The sequence below is a fragment of the Canis lupus genome, chromosome 10, assembly GCF_048164855.1.
Source record: "Canis lupus baileyi chromosome 10, mCanLup2.hap1, whole genome shotgun sequence".
Lineage (NCBI taxonomy): Eukaryota > Metazoa > Chordata > Mammalia > Carnivora > Canidae > Canis > Canis lupus.
The window spans coordinates 36102228-36122931 of record NC_132847.1 but is presented as its reverse complement, the minus strand read 5'-3'; the positions used below and the strand labels follow the sequence as shown (position 1 = coordinate 36122931).

The 20704-nt window shown below is 42.0% G+C and overlaps 1 protein-coding gene across 18 annotated transcripts in view; it reads left to right on the top strand.

The window, feature by feature from the left end:
• Window positions 1-20704, top strand: part of NFIB (nuclear factor I B) — a 436272-nt gene that overhangs the window by 201568 nt on the left and 214000 nt on the right. For 8 of the 18 annotated variants that reach the window (XM_072841373.1, XM_072841371.1, XM_072841380.1 and 5 more), the window contains exon 2: window positions 8139-8670. In XM_072841373.1, the coding sequence (XP_072697474.1) occupies window positions 8139-8670 (532 nt within the window). Of the gene's footprint in view, window positions 1-316; window positions 1992-3420; window positions 7750-8138; window positions 8671-15308; window positions 15528-20704 lie in introns of those variants that run through there. The other 10 variants (XM_072841386.1, XM_072841385.1, XM_072841376.1 and 7 more) reach the window with 4 other exon arrangements.

Below are 20704 nucleotides of genomic sequence, written 5' to 3'. Positions count from 1 at the left end.
CGGAGCTGGCCGCGGGAGGAGGAGAAGGAGGAGGAGGGAGCAGGGGGCGGCGGCGGCGGCGGCGGCTCGGCCCGATCCGATCCTCCAGCTCCGAGCGAGGCCACGTGCACGGGGCACCCCCGGGAGGGCGGCAAACCGCGGCGAGGCGCGGCGCGCCGCTCCTGCCGAGCTGCCCCGGGGCGCGGACCCGCGCCGGGGAGAGCCCGGAGGACCCCGCCCCCGCCCCCCGTCCGCGCCGGCGCTCCTCAACTACTTGAGCCGAAGTTCGCTCGGGCCCCCGCCTCCGCGGCCCGCCCCTCCTCCCTCCGGCCGGCGGGCTCCGCGAGCCGCGCCCGCCCCGGGTGCGAGAGTCGGCGCCCCAACCTGGGCCCCGGGGCGGCCCGGGTGTGAGGGAATTTTCCATTCGTTCCTTTCTCGGGCCCAGACCGGCTCAGTGCTTCTCCCACTCGGATGTTCCCGCGGCTTAAAGAGTCCGCGGCGAGCACAGAAATACCTCTCCCAGGGCGGGCTTTCGGGGGTGTGGATGCGTGTGGGGTGGTGTGGGGAGAGCGCGGGACTTGCCCAAAGGGCGGAAAGCAGGTCTAGTTGGGGGGGGGGGGGAAGTCATGGTTCTGTGGCACCGATATGAGACCTTTAACAAATGAGAGGGAGAGAGAGAGAGAGAGAGAGAGGAGAAGAGAAAGAGAGAAGCAAGAGGAGGAGGAGGAAGGTGGGGGGCGGGGGGTGTGGAGAGGCTGGTGCAAAAGGAATGCGCGTTTGCAGGAGGAGGAGTAAAGCGATGATTGTGTAATTAAATAATAAAACAATCCTTAAGTCTGATTTGGAGAGAGCTCGAGCGGGGTCCAGAGGGTGGAACCGGTGAAATTTTCAACTTCCAAGTTTTGCAACGAAAGAAAGCGAGAGAGGGAGGGGAAAAAAAAAAAAAAAAAAAGAGCCCAGAGCAGAAAAGAGAGGAGTTTGGAGCCGAGCGGGAGAGCGGGATTTTATCGTTTGGGATTTTTCAGGAGCTCGTTCCGACCCCCCACCCCCACCCCCGCGGGCTCTGGGCAGCGGCGGCGGCGGCAAGCGGCAGCCTCCTCGCTCGGCCGGGTCAGACGCGGGGCGAAGCGGGCGGGCGGGCGAGCGGGCGGCCGGGCGGGCGGGCGGCCGGGCGCGGAGGAGCCGGCGCGGGCGGCGGCGGCGGCGGCGGCGGCGGCGGCGGCGGCTGCAGCCGGGGACCGCGCCGCGAGCCTCTTCCGCCCGGGAGACCTGCGCCCGAGCCCCCCCCCTCACCCCAGCCTCTCCCTTCTCCCCCCACCCCGCCCCCACCCGGCCCTCTCCCGCGCGCGCCCCGCCACCCGCGCGCACTCGCTCACGCTCCCCCTCGCGCACACACATGGTCGGCTCGCGGCAAAGTTTCGCCTGCGGCCGCCACTCCGGGATCCTGCCGCAGTGCTCGGGGCTGTAACCTTGAACTTTCCCAGCGCGGTGACACATTCTCCTCGCTCTCCCTCCCGCGCTCTCTCCTGCGCCCCCCTCCCCGCCTTTTTTAAAAAAGCATTTCCCCACCAACCACCACCCCAATCCAACCCACGCCGAACCTTCGCGCACCCCCTAGCCCCCAACAACAACAACAACTGCAAAACAGAAAATAAATCCCCAAACCCAAGCGAAAAGCAGCCAGCACCGGCGGCGGCGGCGGCGGCGGCCTCGGCGAGCAGGGCCAGCGCGCCCGGACTGCAAGAGGGTTAAAAGTGTAGATTGGATTTCACCCCGGGAAATCTAGCACGCCGAGTGAACTTGAATCTTTGGCTATTTAAGGAGGACTGGGTTTGTTGTGGAGTCGCGGTGATCCGGCGCAGAGCCCCGTCCTGATTGATCGCATCGCGGGGCTCAGATGACTGTAAAATGAATAGATGAAATTCTGGCTTCTCGAAGATTTTCTTGGGCATCTCCGGGAAAGTGCGTTTTAAGGCGAAGTCATGATGTATTCTCCCATCTGTCTCACTCAGGTACATGTCTCGGTCGCTGTCTCGAGCTTTCTCTCCGGTCCGAAATGCCTTTGTTTTGTTTCGTTGCTCTCCTCTGCGGACCACCAACGGCCTTGGTGAACCTCGGGACACCCCAGCCCCTCGCAGAAGTGGCCCGGAGTTGCGGCGGGCTCTGCGGGGCGGCGTGGGAGCCGGCGCGCGGCCGCCCGTCCGAGGCCACCCCGCGCGCCCAGCCCCGCGCCCTGGGCACGGGGAGCAGGCGGCGGGACCGGGCGAGGCCCCGGGGGTGGGCAGGGCCCCGGCCGGGCAGCGCCAGCGCCAGCCCCAGCCCAGCGCCAGCCCAGCGCCAGCGCCAGCGCCAGCCCCTGCGCGGCCCCCCGAGAGCCTGCTGCCGCGCGGCGCCCCTGCCCGGCTGCCCGGCTGCCCGGCTGCCCTGCTGCCCGCGTGCCCGCCGCCCCTGTGGGTCGCTGGGGCGCGGAGACGGACCCTTACGGGGGGAGGGGGGACCGAGCCTCATCAACAACTAGCGAACTTGGGCGAGGGGACTCCAGCGCGAGTCCTCGCGGGCGCTCCTGGACTCCGCTGCGCGGGCAGTGGGCGGGCGGCGGGGCGAGTCGGGGGTTGTGGCCCCGAGACCCGTGCCGCGGCTTGATTTGGGGATCTGAGACTCCCGTCCGCCGCGATCCGCACTTGGAGGTTTCCAGTGACCACACCACAAAGCCAGTCTTTACGTTGACACGAGTTAGTTGGTCGTGGTGAAAGTTAGGGACTTTAGGACATGTTCATTTTCTGGGGACCTGTTCCTATGGCGATATTTGGGCGTAGCTCGGAGGGCAGACAGTAGTGCTGGAAAAGTAAGGTCATTTTTTTTTTTTAAATTCACTTTGAAAATTGTCCTAAGACTTTAGGAACAGCGTTATGAGATAAAACCTTGGCTTGATACGTTTTTAGGAACACAGTGTACATAATTTTAAACCAGACGGTCAAATGGAAAAGTGGTGAGACCCGAGCAGACTTACCTGGGGGCAGTTTTCGTCGCTGCCCAGCTAACTAACCCATTGGCGAACTAACTGAATATCTTAGCCCAGAGTGGTTAGGTTATTTAAAGCATTATTTTAAACCTCGAAAGGTGTGGGACTGTGGACTTCAGCTCTTAGGAGGAAGTGTCCCCATTTGTAGTTGATAAGCATTTTCTTGGACATTGGCGTGGCAAACTGCGCGGTTAGAGAAGTGTCGCCAGGTCTTAGGTGTGTTGCAATTTTTTTTTTTTAAATCCCAACATCACGATGATGCATTTTTATAGTGGACAAATGATTAAGATTTCAATTGTATGACAATTAGAAGCCATTGTGATTGGAAAGGACCGAGGCATTCATAAATTGTGAATGAAGATGAAAACAATGATAAGGCTTATTCAGTGATTGGATACAGTCCTGTAGCTTTTTGGCTGACACATTTTTTATTGTTTATATTTTGTTTGGCATCTGAGTATGATTAACTTAGATATGGCTATTTTCAGCAAGTAACGTGCACTTTAATTTAACAAAACTGGAAAAATGAGTTGCTGAGTTATTTGTATTTTAAAAGGTATGAATAATGGCCAATAAATATGATGAAACTGTTTCAGGTATAACGAATTGCCTTCAGTTGTAAAAGTTACCTTTCGTATTACCGATCAGGATTTTTTTTTTTTTTTTCTCTTTCTGGTAAACCACGCTCATTTGGCATTATTTTTACATTATTGAAGCGTAGTTCAAATAAAACAAATTGAGGTAGGCTTTTTCGCTTACAAAGTACTGCATCACTTATCCTCACCTGTAAAGGATTGCTTATCTATATTAATTTATATTTCTAGCATCAGCTGCTCAAAAACCTTGCTAGCGATTACACTGCATTTTTTATTTCCTCTGAATATGCACTGTAAAGTCACTAGCTTTATCTTAATTTCTGTAAGTTGGAAATAACATTGCAGCATCGTGACATATGGAATATTAGGAGCATATACAGCATGATCATTCAGCTATCACATTAGTATTCAAGAACACATACTTAACCAACACTAATTCATGATGACTAACATTCTCTCTTGTTTCAATAATGTAAATGTAGGTTGACGTATTAAAACAGTTTTTTGGGATTTAAGGCCTATACTCCAGAAGGAACTGTAGCTTCCCAATTCTCATTTAATATACCTGTGACTTTATGGGTAGGTAATGTAAGATGTTGCAGAAGTAAGGGCACATTAGCGATGTTACTCTTATATTAGACCAGTAGTTCAGTTTTGTGTTGTAAGAGTCTACTAGCTATAGCAAAATGTTTTTTAGGATGTGTACATACAGAATAGAGAAGCATTCCTAATTGGTTGAAAACTTTAGTGTCTCAGTTGCAATAAAGTATCTAGGTTTTAGAATTTTAATTCAAAAGGAGCTACAGTTACAGTTGTTGATATTTAGCAAAATGTTATATAAAAGTGTCAGTATATCCATATAAGTCAGTATTTATATTTCAGTATAAGTCAGATAGGAAAGGAAAAATAAGAACCATCATGTATGATTTCATATTTTGCTTTTTCTAAAAGTAATGTAAACCCCTCATAAAACTTTTACTTGGCATGATTGCATTGAATTATTAAAATTTCAAGTTCTTCGTGGAACATACTCTTGATGGTTTATTGTTATATATCAGTGCCCCAAGAATATCTAGTGTTTACTCTTCTACCTCTATATTGGTCTAATTTTCCATCCCTTTCATGGAAACCATTGTTTCTGTGAAGAAAAATAAATATTTCTGGTGGAATTAGGATTGTTTACTTTTACCTTTGCTATTTGTAACTTGGTTATTTATGTTATCAATTTAGTTGAACTAAAGGAAGTTTTAAAAGAGGAATGTCAATGAATTTTAATAGAAATTCTGAAAGGGTGAGATGACATATTACCTTAGTACAGAACCATTGGATCTTAGGTCACTTATATGCTTAGCTTAAAAAACAAAAACAAAAACAAAAAAACGACTTTCCTAATGGTTTAAAGTGTTATTATGATAACCTATTAATTAGGACATTTGAATACCTTTATCACTTCTTTTTTTGGATGAAGACAGTTATTCTCCTTATCCATGTCACTCAAAATTACTAAAAATATATTGCAACTCAGTGTTAGAAAACAGTCATATTTGGGAGATGACATTTAAGGCATGTTAATACAGAAGTGTATGTGACTTATAACAAAGCTCTACTTATCATCATTTTTTTGGAGGCTATGTCTCCTTGTCAAGTGTTTCACTTGAAAGGAATCCACAGAATAGTAAAACACTGAAGCATATTTATAAGGCAACTTTATGGGCTGAGAAAGTTTGCTATTTCTATTTGTCAATAAGAAAAAAAGTATGTTTTAAAACATTATTTGGCAGCATTGGCAATAAACTAAAGGCAATCTAAAAAAAAACATTGTTTTGTATGCATTTGCTAAGAAATTCCAAATTCAGTTCTCAAATTTGCATTTTGATGGTTTAAAATAATTTATTAAAATTTTTAGATTTACTACATGATGATTTGAAACTCAAACAGATTTAATCAATAGTATGTTTGATGTCTTTATAAGAAAATGAAATGTCACTGAACATAGTACTTAAGGATGTAAGCATTTAAGAGTTACCGCACAGCCTAATCGCTGTTGCAATAATATAGCATTTATACAAGCGTGGCAAGGGTAAAATGAATGAGACAAAGCCCTCCCCCCACCCCTGTATCCTTTACATTCTCAACTCCTTAGCTGATGAGTATGTATGTACGTTTTTAAATCATATCAGTAAATCATGGTAAGAGTCAGATTATAGGAAGTGAGTTCCCGAAGCATGTTTGAGCCCACATTTCCTTAAGCAGGGCTTCCTTTGCATTATTTCTAAGGGGGATAAACAAAGTTTTTGTAGTTACAGTGAAAGCCGAAAGCATGGCATCAGAAAGTATATGGAGCTAGGGAGGTCTTATCATGGGCTGTGGTTGCTGTGAGCAAGGGCTGCCTTCCCACACAAAGAACAGATTGTGGTTTAACTCTTTCCATGGCCTACTTTAATATGCTCACATAGTAACCGAATTGTTCAAATCTCTGCTGGAAACTACTGATCGGTGTAATGATTTCCTCTATGGCATTTGGTTATGCCTCATGCTGTGATGTAATCATCTGCATTCTGTATTGTTAGAAAATTTTGATTTATACTCATTCTGCCACAGGACCATTTTACAGCAATATGTTAAAACACTTGATAACTGCATTATTGATTGGATGGGACATACACCTTTTCCGTATGTGAAACGCGTACTGTGAACACGCCGCAGTCTTCAGCATTGAAAACTTGAATTTCATCTTAAAAATGGATTCAAAACCATAGGGGATTTGTTTTTTTTTTTTTTTTTTGGTGGACACCTTCTTTGTTAGAGTGTCATGAGTTGCACTTTCTTCATCTTTACCCTCGTGGAATTCATCAGTCTGCTGGTTAGATTGAATTTATTCCACATAATTCAGGGTGACTAGCTCTCATATGTAAATTCTAAGTTTTGGAATACGATAAGTTAGAGAAAGTTATTTTCCTGGTTGGGGTGACAATACAGTCAGTGTGACCAGAAAAGTGGCCGCAGTGGAACTTCTTATTTGCTTCAGATCCTGGTTTATAGCATGCATACAGTATGCCTGCACAGGATGTTAGCTCTTTCTCTAACCAGTAATAGGCCTAAGCTTATGAGACAGGTTTTACCTATAGCAGGAAGTAATGAAACACTAACTGCTTTGGGAAGTAACTTGAAATATCTGTAGGTAAAGATTATCTGCCATTCCTCCCTGCCTCCCTCCCTTAAAAAGGCTTAGATGGAACAGGCAGTAAGAATGCAGGAACCTAAGGTAAACCACTTAATTCAAAAGACAGGATACTGTGCAATCTATACACGTGCAGATTCACAAGCCATTCATACATGCACTCACAGTCCTGCCGGAGAATTCACATGCGTAGCAAATGAATTGTATTGATTCCACAAAAGCAGTAAGTGACCAGCGGTGCACTCCTGGTGTCACCCTGCCACCGCATGCAGAGACACAAAGCATGTAAAGTTGGTGCCAAGTTGCCATTTTTCATTGTTCACCTCAGATTGATTTTTAAGGGGTTTAGAATAATTGCCACACTCATGTGATCGGTTAACAAATTAACTGACTCTGTGGGGCTTCAGGTTCTGTAGGAAAGCTGCCGGAAGAACATTCAGATAATTTTTGTTTTTAACTTTAGAAACTTTTATTGAAAAACGAAAGAGTGTGTCTGTGTGTCTACGAGAGAATCGGAGAGTGTTTGAGTGTGTGGTGTGTGTGTGTGTGTGTGTGTGTGTGTCTTGGAGGCTAGTGTTGGTGGTGGAGGGAGAGAACGCACTGCTCAAAGTATGGAAACCTTCTGTTCAGGACACTGATACGACAAGCTGTGTCCTTTGCCCACTTTCCCTCACTGTATACCGGTTTCTCTAGTTACCACTCTTGGAATGGTGCTGTTTCAGTGTTGGAATGTTGGACGTTTGATAAGAAAATGGATCAAGTTTAATGGCGCATGCTCTTTGTGCCACCAGCAGCCTCTTGCTGAGAGCATGCTCCAAAAGCGGGAACTGTGTGGCATTGCACTGAGCATCTATATGCTTTGTGTTTCTGTGCCACAGAGAAGAGAAATGAACTGTGGCATCGCTCCTGCCTTCTGAACAGCTCTGCTCCGATTAAAAAAAAAAAAATCTCACTGTGTTCTTTGTAAAATGGTACTGCTTAGTGTTAGTTGGTCAATCAAATATTTAAATATTAAATTAGATGCCAAGCACCTTGGTTACTTACGTTTTAAAGAATGTAGGATGCACGGTGGGAATGAGGGGGATGGGGCCAGAGTAGAAATACAAATATAAATCTTATTGTCTTTTGAAGAGGCAGTATCAACCTGTAAATTTTGGTGGAAAAAGGGACTGCTTGGCATACTTTATTTTCTTCTTCAACTATTTTGATCATTTTAAATAAGAAAAGAATGTTGTTTTTGTGCACAACTTTTTATAGGGAATTGGGAAGGGATTATAGTTTTATTTATTTATTTTTTTGAGCCTTTAAAACTAAGCTGACTGTGTATATCTCCTTCCTCCCCCCTCTTCATCTTCCACAGGATGAATTTCACCCATTCATCGAGGCACTACTTCCACATGTCCGTGCAATCGCCTACACTTGGTTCAACCTGCAGGCTCGGAAACGCAAGTACTTTAAAAAGCACGAGAAGCGAATGTCAAAGGATGAAGAAAGAGCAGTCAAAGATGAGCTTCTCAGCGAAAAGCCTGAAATCAAACAGAAGTGGGCATCCAGGCTCCTGGCCAAACTGCGCAAAGACATCCGCCAGGAGTACCGAGAGGACTTTGTGCTCACCGTGACTGGCAAGAAGCACCCGTGCTGTGTCTTATCCAATCCCGACCAGAAGGGTAAGATTAGGAGAATCGACTGCCTGCGACAGGCAGACAAAGTCTGGCGTCTGGATCTAGTCATGGTGATCCTGTTCAAAGGCATCCCCTTGGAAAGTACCGATGGAGAGCGGCTCATGAAATCCCCACATTGCACAAACCCAGCACTTTGTGTCCAGCCACATCATATCACAGTATCAGTTAAGGAGCTTGATTTGTTTTTGGCATACTACGTGCAGGAGCAAGGTAGGAGCAGATTGTTCTTTCTTCTGGTACGGCAAACACTGCCCACAAACCCCTTATACGGAATATCTGGCTTGGGTTGGATGGTCCTCGAGGCCCCTAGATCTCCTTCACCCACTCTGGGTAGAGTGACCGGCCCTCTTCTCCTCCCATGTCCACTGCCATGTGCCAGCCATGGACATAGACATGGAGCTTTCATACTCAGATAGGCATGGGTATTTTGCAAAAGACCACAAAGAGATGCGTTTTGAAATGTCTTTGAAATAATATACCTTTTCAAAGACACAGAATGGTCTGCAAAGTACAGTTTATTACAATTCACTTCTTTGTCCTTGGCTACATTCCTTGCATCTACTCATCTTTTCTCAATTTGAAAATGTAACTTTATTTATGCAGAGTCAGATCACTTTTTAATAATCTATGTATTGGCCTCTTAACTAACAGGGTAGATGAACTTTGTTCACGCATCTAGTCCTGTTGCACTGAAAAGAGACCTAACGTTTCCTATTACAAAATGCTCGAGATAGCCAGTATCAGAAAGCGTATCTTACGGAGACCCAGATTTATTTAATTTAAATATTTCTATCAACACCTACCTTTGATTGTGTAATATTCGCCATAGATGACATGGATTATAGTTCTTGTTTAAATAATTTATGTTATAATATTTTTCCAGCGTGATTTGGGAATACTTAATATCATTAGTTTACTTGAATGTGAATTCATAAAACTTACTGAGGACAAAAGTTGCAGCTCTCCTTACAGAACGAAAGTGGACTGGTTACACTGGTTTAAAATAAATCTCAAAAAGAATGCAGAAACCACATACCATACCTATTAAAAAATACTTGATAAAGACAGTCGTATAAATGTTGCCTGGATGAGTCAAAAATAGGGGGTACTTTTGCTGAGTATTTTTTGAGTTCATGAAATATGTTTCTTTATTATTATTTTATATTTTCCATTAAGTAAGTGAGAATTTCTTTTTTTCAAATAAATGTGTCAAGATATAGATTCCCACGTATTAGCAATAGTCCGTATTAAAACATCATTTTAAAAACCAGCATATGAAAAGTGGACTGAAGTTTGATCCGCCACAGATGGTGGGGTCATTTCCTAACTTGGCCTGGTGGTAGGGAAATGGCCTGCAGATAGTCAGGTGGCAGACGGGTTATCTGATGTTCATTATATAAATGCGGGATTCAGTAAATTGGTATGAACTTTATTATCACCCAGAAAAAATAAAATCTCAAAATTATTCTTTTGACCAGATATCTAGGTACTTGTTATGTGCCTTTTGTCTTTATAATTTCTTGATACACTTTTAGAGATATGCTTAAATGTCATTTAAACATTTTTAGTTTGATTTTAAATAAGATGCTGGACATGATATATTTGAAACTATTACTTTTTTTTTTTTTTTGAAACATTGCATTTGCCATAACCATGCATTTAAGAATTCAAGTCCATGCTTTAGGGAAAAATATTTTTTCACCCTGTGTGTCCTAAAATAAAGGCTCATTAACACATGACACTTAATTTGATTGACAGCTGTCTAGGAGGTGACATCCTAAGGTGGGCTGTATATATGTGTTGGATTGATTGTGAATGTGTTGCAAGTGTGTTGTGAAAGTCAAGGCTGGAAGTAAAGTTTTAAAAAGTGGGTCATGCAACTTTTTTAGTGCAGGGAGGCAAGATTTGCAACCACTTCACTGCTGCTCACATTTTAACTAGCTTGAAGGCTAGCCCTTGAGGTGTGCAAGCATGTACATTCACTCCCAGGGCAGGCAGCCAACTCTCTTGGTTGATGAACTGACAATAAAGAACATATCCTTTGGATTTGTGGAGATAGATTGAAGAAAGAAAAATGCATTAATGCCTTTTGCATCCCACCATTGGCCATGATAATCATGAAGCAACTCCTGGAGACCATGTTTTCAGATAAAACATTGATTTTGTCGTTGTTTTGAGTCTCTATCATAAAAAGCTTTCATTGTTTTATCCTGTACATCTAAGTTGTATCCTCTCCTTCCTGCCCGTGCATCATCTCTTCTTAACATCTGTTGGCTCTTTCTTTGAAAAAGTCATATCAGGATGCTTTTGTGTTTTCCTTTTTTCAAAATTTCTATCTTTTTTTTTTTTATTGGTCAAATGTAGGTTAATTATGTTGTTTTGCAGTGCAATTGATTGGAGAAAGCATTTACAAAGATAAGTCTGTAGTCAATCAAAGTGCTGCCTATTTCCCATCAAGACTTTATTTCTCCTCTAAGTACATGAAAACCCACTTAAGTCGGTTTTATAAATCAGGCAAAGAAGTATGAAGAAAAGCATGAAAGAAAAATAAGAAGTGAAAACTGTAATGTTTACAACAGAATGAGCAACAAAATTACCTTTCCCCCCCTTTTTCTCTGTCTCCCCACTTCTAAACGACTGGGAGGAAAACATGAGAAAGAACAGAGAGAATGCCAAAGATGGTTGCCACTGGCACCAGGATTGGCATCAGACCCTCTTTGTTTAGCTCAGGATGCCTGTGATTTGTTAGTTGGCATCCGCATTGCAGTGTGGAGTGATGTTACAATATATTGACAATTTCCAGATCTAGAAATGTCAATAGTCCTCTTGGTTATTTATACAAGATCACAAACTGCATCTCTTCTGGAGGATGAAATAAAGACCAACATATAATAAAGTTCCATTGTTGGCCAACTTCCTATGCTTTTCTTTTTCCCTTTTTCCCTTTTGGTTCAACCCACACTTCTTCTTTTTTTTTTTTTTTTTTCTTCATGCCCAGCAGCCTCATCTTTTTTGAAATGTGGAAAGAGTTACTAGAGCTTTGACACAAGCTCTAGTTCTACATCTGCATCTGATATGGTTTGGGGAAAAATTTATGCATTTTGAAATCACTTTTGATATATAGTTCATTAGACCTTTGCATCACATGGCCACAAGGCAGTATTTTCTTTAAAGCTAAATCTCTTTGTTATTCAGCTTCTTCTGTGCATATAGCCCGATTGACCGCAATTTAGTCCATTTTTTTCTATTTCTCCACATTATAAAGGGTCATGTTCAATACAGTCATTTATAAAATTATATAAGCCCCCCACTTTACCTCAGATATACACATCATGTGGGAGTAACTGCGTTTAAATCCATAAAATCATTTGACGTTACTGATTCAGAGGGCTGCGCTTCGGTGTTCCGTTGCTACAAGAACCGCCATTTTGTTTGTGAAGTGCCAGGCGAGGGGGAAAAAAAAGGCAGACACTGTGCTTGATGCCAATAATGGTTGCCAGTGGCACCGAGGTTGGCATCAGACCCTCTTTGTCTAGTTGCTGAATGCCTTTGATTCGTTGGTTGGCATCCGCATTGCAGTGGGCACACTGGAAAGTTTTTGACAATCCCTGAATGAAAGCTGCTTGCTTGTTTGCTGCAGCAAACCTTAGCTAATATAAAACCCTTCCTTTTTATTTTTTAGGTGGTTTTTTTTTTAAGGCTGTGTTAGATTAGAGGGAAAAAAAATAGCTCTAAAGTGGCCTCCATTTTCCCAAAGATGTTAAAGATGTCCAATGATTCTTGGGCAGGTGGTACCTATTCCCCATATTGTCTTTGTTATTGCATTTAGGAAAGCAAAGCAAAACAAAACAAAACAAAAACCAGGCACGCCTTGCACAGGACACCTTCCTGGGACATAAGTGTGCTGTAGGATGCCGGGTGTGCAGTGAGGGTGTGGAGGACTGGCTAAATGTAGGGATATATAATGCATTCATTATGACTGACTCTGGTTTGCAGTCACATCACTGCTTATTTTTTATGCCATTTGTCGTTAACTCGGTTTCCACCCTTCCATATTTTACAGTAACATGTTGAGAGGATCTAACTTCTCTTTCTAGTTAGTAATGTGGAACAGGGTAAATGTTAAAAACAAAAACAAAAACAAAAACAAGCAAACCTTCATGAGGAAACCTATGTGTTCAGGTCTGATACAAATCCTTCATTCCTGAATTCCTCACTTATGCATCAGAATGTTGCCGGCTTCTCAGTGCACCGTTCTGCACACCAGGAAAACCAACCAAAAGGCTAAAATAATTTTGGTTGACGTTTCCTAGATAGTTAGCATTAATATTGCTTTCCGGTTAACCACCATTATCTCGTTAATTAATAAGAAGGATTAGCAGTCCTACCCAAAGGGCTGCAGAGAAGGAAGTCTGGCCTATGGGAGGCCTTGAGTCCAGGCTGTGTCCTGTCTGAACAGGGGGTGGGGGTCGGGGTGGGGGTGGGGGGTGGAGGGGGGCCTGGGCTTTCTCTGAGGCAGGGAAGGGTTTTGAAGACAAAGCTCAAAACACACAAGAAGTTTAAAGATCTCAAGAGATAGTAACTGTTGTCCTGAACTGAACAGATTAGAGTTTAAACTAAGTCAGCCTAACTGATTTTTGGCCCGTACTTTGCACTCCTATTAAACATGTTTCGGATACTGAAGAGAGTCCAGGAACCTCTCATGGCTCATGGCTCTCCTCAAGGAGGAGTTTCCTGTAGCCTTGGGGAACCCTTAAAGTCATGATCCACTGCTGGATGGCAACTTTCGTTGTTTTATTGTTAAGTGTTATGATAATTGAAGTACATTTTGACGTTGTGAAAAATGTGACTTGTTTACAGGGGAGGCTGTAATCGTTGTTACTGTTTTTGAAATAAAATCCTTCCCGGTTGTCACATATCATTAGCGAGGAAGCAAATGCTAAGAATTATTTTCCTCCCTCAGTTACTGACTTTTAGAATCCTTTTGGGTAACCATTATTTCTTTATGAAAAGCGTATGTCGATAATTGTTTGCAAGTTGACAGCGGATTTTAACATTTTAATAAATTTCACTTCATTTGCAGGTATTTCCCATTTTGGGGAAAAACTAAGATTTCGTAATTTGTTAAAATGAGGCTGCTCTTTAGGGTGATCTGGTGTGCTGCTGGCATTGTGAAGGGCTCAGAGAGCATAAAGTTTGTGTGCACGTTTGATTTAGGGGAACACTGTTAAGTTTTCCCATCTAGCATCCTGTCCTTGACTGAACTCATGAACTCCAGTGCACATTTGTTTGCATTCTGGCTCACACACAATTCACCAGATAAAGAATAGCTCTTACTGGCATGTCTTGCTCCTAGGCTTAATGAGACCTTTGTGGGAACATATATTGTAAGATAAGATACTTAGCCATTTTCTCACTGATAAGAAGAAAACAGAGTCTGGGGGCCAGAAGCTCACCCTCTCTGCCATGATGTCCCTGCCATTAAGATAGCTCTGCCAGACAATTCAAGAGTTAAACGCAGAGGCCCCAGTTGCCAGCTGGGGAAGCTTGGCATCTGTGTTCTGATATGGCAAACTAAGCTCTTGCATTGCTGTTAATATGATTTCACTTTTCAAAGGGAAAGTGGAGAGAGAGAGGGAATGAGAGAGAGAGAGAAAGAGAGAGAGAGAGAGAGAGAGAGAGAAGGGAGAGGCTTGTTTGTTATATCAATTATGATTCCAAACATTAAAAAATATATATCTAGTGACCCACTCTCTTGGGGCAGCACAGTTGGAAAGATATCCTACTGACAGCATTAGGCATCCCTTCCACCTTCTACCCTCCTCCCCACTCTCCATACACAGCAGTCCACATTTTATAATAAAAAATATTCACCTAGATGATGGGTTTGGATTTGCAAATTTAGTGCACTATGCCTCTTGTGGGGTACAGTGACTCCATGTGTAAAAGAATGAAAATGCTGTTCATTATTCAGGAATAATGGAAGTTTTGAGGAACTATGGACTGCAGAGACAGGAGATGGTGGTTGGGTTTCCCAAAGGTGACTCTTTGACAGACTCAGCATGGGCCTGGGAGCTGGGCAGGGCCACTTAGGGAGGGCATCTATGGCCACAGCCTAAGTTCTTTAAAGTTGCTATTTCCCAAAGTGGTACATAGGGAGTATTTCCACGCATGGAGGTAACAGAAAGTGGGTAGGATCTCTTATTTACTTAGTTGTTTTTCCGTAAATTTCCTTCTAAACTTAGGAGGGGATCGCTAAAAGGAAATTCAAGTTTTAATCCTCCCTTAACTTTTTCCTTTCAAATTCGGCATTACTACTTGAAACAATCCAAGATATCGGACTTAGTAAAGCCTTTCTCCTAATATACGTTCATTATGCTTGATTGAACTGAAAAACCAGGCCAATGGGCTTAAAAAGAAAACCCCTGTAACGACACTGTTTGGCCCTTCACATCTCTGCTGACCTGTTAGGATTTCAGCACCTGACGAGGCAGGGACCGACCCAATGCAAGGCTGAGTCAGAATTCTCTGGAATTCTTAAAAGTTGAGATAAGTAAGTTTTCACTTCTGGCATCCCAGTGGCTTGTATGATAACTGACTTTATAATTAAAGGAATAATTATTGCTTTGTTGGAAGTGTAGGGTTACAGAGAGTGGAAATAGCATAGGAAAAACTTTCTGAGACGGGAGATCATTAAATATCTAAAATGATGGGGGCACGGTCTGGGGGGATCCCTTACCATGCAACTCGCTTTTGGGGTAGAAATTTCTCTTCAGCCTGGGAAAGAATAGCATTTTCTAGTTGGAAGTTGAAAGCAGAACTTGAGACACTTGAGGCGTTTTTGTTCTGTGCTGTGGCAGAGCCAGTGATTAGCCAACGTAATGTTCAGAGCAAAGTTTTCCAACTTTTTTCCCTCCATCCTTGTGGAGGAGGAATAATTTTAGAAATCTCAAGGACTAGTGGTTATGCGATGGGAAGCCGGAGTGATTACAACAGCGTGCCTCAGCGCCAAGCATAGCAAGAGGGGAGCTTCCTCTGAATCATGTGCGCTTTTCTGTGGCAACGTGGTATGTCATCTCATTTTAAAGAACATTCTTGGGTCCTTGAACTCTAATTACGCGATGTGGTTAATTTAACTGAATTCAGTTGTGAGGATTTGGCATAGAGGATAAATCATCAGACTGCAGAGAACTTGTGAAAACGAAGTGCGTGTAGTGAGGAGTGAGTCCGTGGGATTAGCTTGTATTAGACTGAACGGTACAGGATGTGAGGCTAATGGGACTTGAATGGCTGGGCTTTGGGTTGTTATATTATTCAGAAAATTGGAAGAAATGGCTAGCAATTAACCAATGAGGTGGAAAGACCTTGAGGCTGAATTGAAGGCCACACATTGCAAAAAAAATCCCTAAAATGTACATCAGCAATGTTCTGAGATAGGAATGCAAGCTCTTCTTGAGCATAAATATATTGTTTATAATAAAACACTTAGAAACACACATTCTCTCTTTTATGATGATAGTTTAAACAGGACAGCATTGATGAATCACAGACAAATTAAAGAACTCTGAATAAGGACTATATAATTGAAAATATGGGGTGATGGATGAAGTAATTTTACTAGCTGAGAGTTGCCTGGAGGTTGTATATTTTCGGAATCCCATTTTGAGGCAGTTCAGAGCATGTAGTAAGTTATGGATGAAGCACAAATCATTTGAAAATGGGATTTGTTTAAACAAGTGCAAAAAAGAAAGAAAGAATTGCCCTTGAAAAAATTCTTTATTCTGAGTATATGTAGTTTAAAATTTTTGGTTAGCTCTAACTCTGTTTCTCAAAATAGAAGACCCTAATAAATGGTATTCAATTGAATTTTAAAATACACACATCTCCCACAAAACGACACAGAAGCATTTAACAAGCGTCAGTTAATATTCAGTGACCCTAATATATATTCTGATACTGAGTGAAGCTGAAGATTCCTTTAAAAACTTGATTTTTCAAAACTCCCATTGAAAAAAAATACATGGAAAAATGCATCACTGTTAACAGGGAATGGCAGAGCTTAGGACAAAAATCTAATCATGAGCACAGATGTTAAGAAAGTTATTTGAAGTGGAGTGTATTCTGTAACTCTTGTGAGTAGGGGATTACCTTTATGCCTATGTTAATAACACTAGTATGTCAATATGAAGTCTATACCCCTCTATTAGTGAAATCTAAAGTGTGAAAAATGTGCCTGCTTAGGACAACTTGTATTTTATTATTCTGACATCTGCAGTTTCTGGATGGATTACCTTAAATTTGCTATGCTATGTTAAAAGCCTTGTTTTATGAGGTCGGTCTCAGCTTCTGGCCTTGGTGTCAGGAACCCTGCTACGTGATGCAACTTGCCTTGTTAGGTTTAATTGACCAAAGCTGATGTGTTAAAACAATTCATTTGTGCTGTAACTTATGCCCTGGCTAAGTTGCTACCTGAATCCTTTGACCTTGACTTGTCTGGGTCACGAAATGGCTGCAAGCTGTTTGACCTTTCTATTGTGCAGTAATGTCACTGTTTCCTCTTATTCTTTTATGGTAATAGCTGACAAAAAGCCCCAGCCCTGACTTTACACCCCAGTGGATTCAAGGCGTCCCTCTGCAGTAGCTATGTCTTCTGTTTGACATGGTCTGGCTGTAGAAGTGACTTTCTTTTGTTTGCTGACAGTGATGGGGACAAATTTGCAGCCCTCCTTGCTACAAGAGGTGGGGGATAGTATTCTGGCATTTGGAGGGATTTGAATTCCTTCTGCTTAGATTTTCAGTTTCCGTGTTTTATGATGATGCATATCACAATTTCCTTTTCCCCACTCTTCTGAGGTCGACTTTTCAGCTTTTTATATTTATGATTTCCTCAATAATTGCTTTTCAACATTTTCAGCTGTTACAATAAAAATATTTTATTGTCATTACATAGGGTAAAAGCGATAAATTTAGTTATGCTTTTGGTTACCAATATGTAAGTCCTAAAACAACTGACATTTAAACTTCACCCTATAAATCTTTGCCCAGTTTTGGAAAAAGCCTTGTACTAACCATGTAGGACAAAACAAAATTTAAGAAAAAATCAGTCATGTTGTAACTTTATGTATTCCACCTTACACGTCAGTTTATAGTTTTAGAGGAAGCCTATTCTTTGTGACTTAAATAGCTAAGTCCCAATATATAGTAGCGAACCTTTAGTAGATTTGAAGTTTTTATTTCTGTGGGGACTTTTGCCAGCATATGAAATTAAATATTTATTTTAATGAATACAAAAATTGTTTTTCTATTCTTTATGAAGACCCATATGCAAAAATGGAGTTTTACCTCTGTTCTCTTCTGAAGCAGTGAAATAGTTTTATTTTTAAAATATTGGAAATGCCTTCTAAAATGTTAAAACACAGATATTTTTATCCTACCAAATTTTTCTTTGCCAAATATGACATTGTAGTTCATGATTTTTCCTATATTTGCCAGATTAAATATTTAAAATCCAAGCTGTTACATTTTATTTTTAAATTATTAGTGGAAAAAAGGAAGTTTAAGTTAGAATGTGCATTTCCTTACTTGTATGCCGCATACTGTTTATACATGTGTGTGGATACACTGACAGATGAGAGACAATGTGGCACAGGCACTAGAACCTTGGGAGAAAAGCACTAGATTTTTCTATTCCCATTTTAAAGAATATCTAAAAATGGCAGGTGAGAGTATTTTACTTTACTTCTCTTTTTTTTTGGTGGGGGGGGCTGTTTTTTTAAACTATCCCCCCCCCCCACTGGGAATGTTCACAAGATCAAGGAATTTAAATGCCTCTCAGCATTAATTGTGTTGGTAATCCAGCATCCCAGGGGTTCAAGAAAGAGAGTATGAAATACACTGAATCTGATTTTACTCAAGAGCCTTAGTTTCTTTCTCTCTGTTCTATAAAAACCAGTCTAGACTCAAAGACATGCATCTCTCTTGACTTTGTGCTCACTCGTTGGCTCCCTCAGTGGTAGAGCCAACGTAGAGTGGGGTTTGGATGTGGTTAGAGGGCTAATGGGACAGATGCAGTGGGACTGTGGTTGGAAAACAGCGACCAGCCCCTGAGAATTTCAGAAATGTCTATTACTTCTTCTTGAAGACAACCTCAGTTCCTCCACTGAAAGAATTTAGAACAATCTCTCGGGTTCAAAGAGGTTATGTTCCTGGACCATAGGTAATTGGTGGATGTTGCTGTGCGTGTGCGTGCTTGGGAGTACGCTCCAGAGAGTTGAAGAGGAAAAGTGAAGTTGGAAAAAAAAGAAAAAAGAGAAAGGTAGGGCTTAGATCTTGCAGGAACTATTTAAGGACGGTTTCTTCATAGATTGGAGAGCAAATATAATGAAATTTAAAATACTATGCCAGCCTTTGAATTTGGGGTTGCTTTTGGAGTTGAACACAGCTCCCTTCTTCTGGCCGTTTTAGATTTTTTCCAACATAGAAAGTAAGTGCACACATCTGACATTTAGGGATTTGCTCTTGGTTCTACCCTTTATCAGCTTTGTGACCTTGGTCAAGCCAGTTCAGCTCCATGTGTTTTGGTTTTCTGTTTTGTAAAATGGGGATTAAAATGTCTACTTTACAAGACTGTTTTGGGATTAAATGAAATAATTCATGTAAGCAAAAGCAGTAATGTTATAAATAGCCATTATTACTCGTTATAAAGGAACATAGCATAAAGATAAATGTAGAGGAGCGAAGCTGATGTTGGAGAGGAGTGATTGGAGGTTGAAGGAAGAGGTCCTAATTAGTTTTTACATATCAGGTGATGAGACATTCCCAAGAGAAAATTGAAGTCTCTGATGACAGTGATGCGAATAGATATTTGTTGGTAAAACCTCTGAATGTAGGCAGAGGAAGTTAGCTAGTTGTATATGGTTTTAAAATCTACTTAAGTTAGGATCACTGTACAGTTTAGCAATCCTTTATGTCAGATTTGCCAGAGAAGTAACTTCTTGATCAAACTAGGAATATTTCAAAGGAAGGACTAAAATAATTTTATTAGCAGCTCTCTGAATAAATAACTTTGATATCAAATGAAGGGTGTCCTAGCAAGACTTGTAATTCATTGCATTCCAGTAAAAGCCTAAGACTTTTATTTACCAAAAAATTAAATTGCCAGCATTTGGGAGAACTACACTTAAGTTTTAAATTTGGTTGGACAGACGTGATGATATGTGGCTAGACTGGATTGTTCTTGTCGAAGAACATGCTGCTGGTTTTTAGACTCTAAATCTGACAGTGCGTTGTTCAGAAATGACCCCAAGTTGAGTCAAAACTCAAAACGTTTAATTAGTTCCATGAATTGTTTTGACTTTATTACCATCTAGTGCCTCTCCTTTAAGTCAGTCTTCCCCGTTTATCCTTTTTATGGTGTTAAGAAAATTAAATGATCTCCAGAGGAAAAAAGTTCCTATTTCTTACTTAAAGTGATTTCACTTTTACTAAGAACAACACTGAGCCAACTGGGAGGGGGTTCAAACATTCCCTTCTTCTCATGCTAGATTTGGGATCAGTGTTTGACTTTAGTGGCTCTGGGTGGCTGGATCCTTGTGGTCCTGAAGCCACTTTTGTGGGCCAGATCTGCAGGGAGCTCGTCACGGTCCTTGTTGTCCATGGCCGGAGGCTTGCTCCTCTCCCTCGCTCTGCAGAGTGGGTTTGGAAGGTGGAGAGATTCACCATACCCACAGTCTCTACCAGAGAAGTGCCTAAACTCACATGTCACATTAGTGCTGTACACAAAAAAGAAAATTCTTACATGAAGCATTCTATGATGATGATACCTGGGAGTTCTAGCCAAGAGTTAGCAGGAAAAGCTGTCTCACTGTTTGTTCATCAGTTAAAGGATAACTGGGACATGCAGCAAGCAGAATCAGAACATTGATTAGCTTGTTTGGATTCTGGCACATAATTTTAAATAATCGGTGTCATGCGTTTTCTTTTTGAGAACATACCTGGTATTTACTTGCTATTCTTCTGTTTGTGGGATACATGAAAAAAAAAACATATATTTTAGTACATGAAGCAAATTCTATCCAAAATTTTTCAACGTATGTAAAATGGATTGTTGTTGATGGCAGAAGGATTTGGTATTTTATCTTTCTAATGCCTTGGAAAAGCTTTGTTTGCACTTAGGATTTAAAGTCGGTGTAGACCTAAAATAGGAAGGCATGTATGGTTCGTGCTTCTTAAATACTGGTTGCCT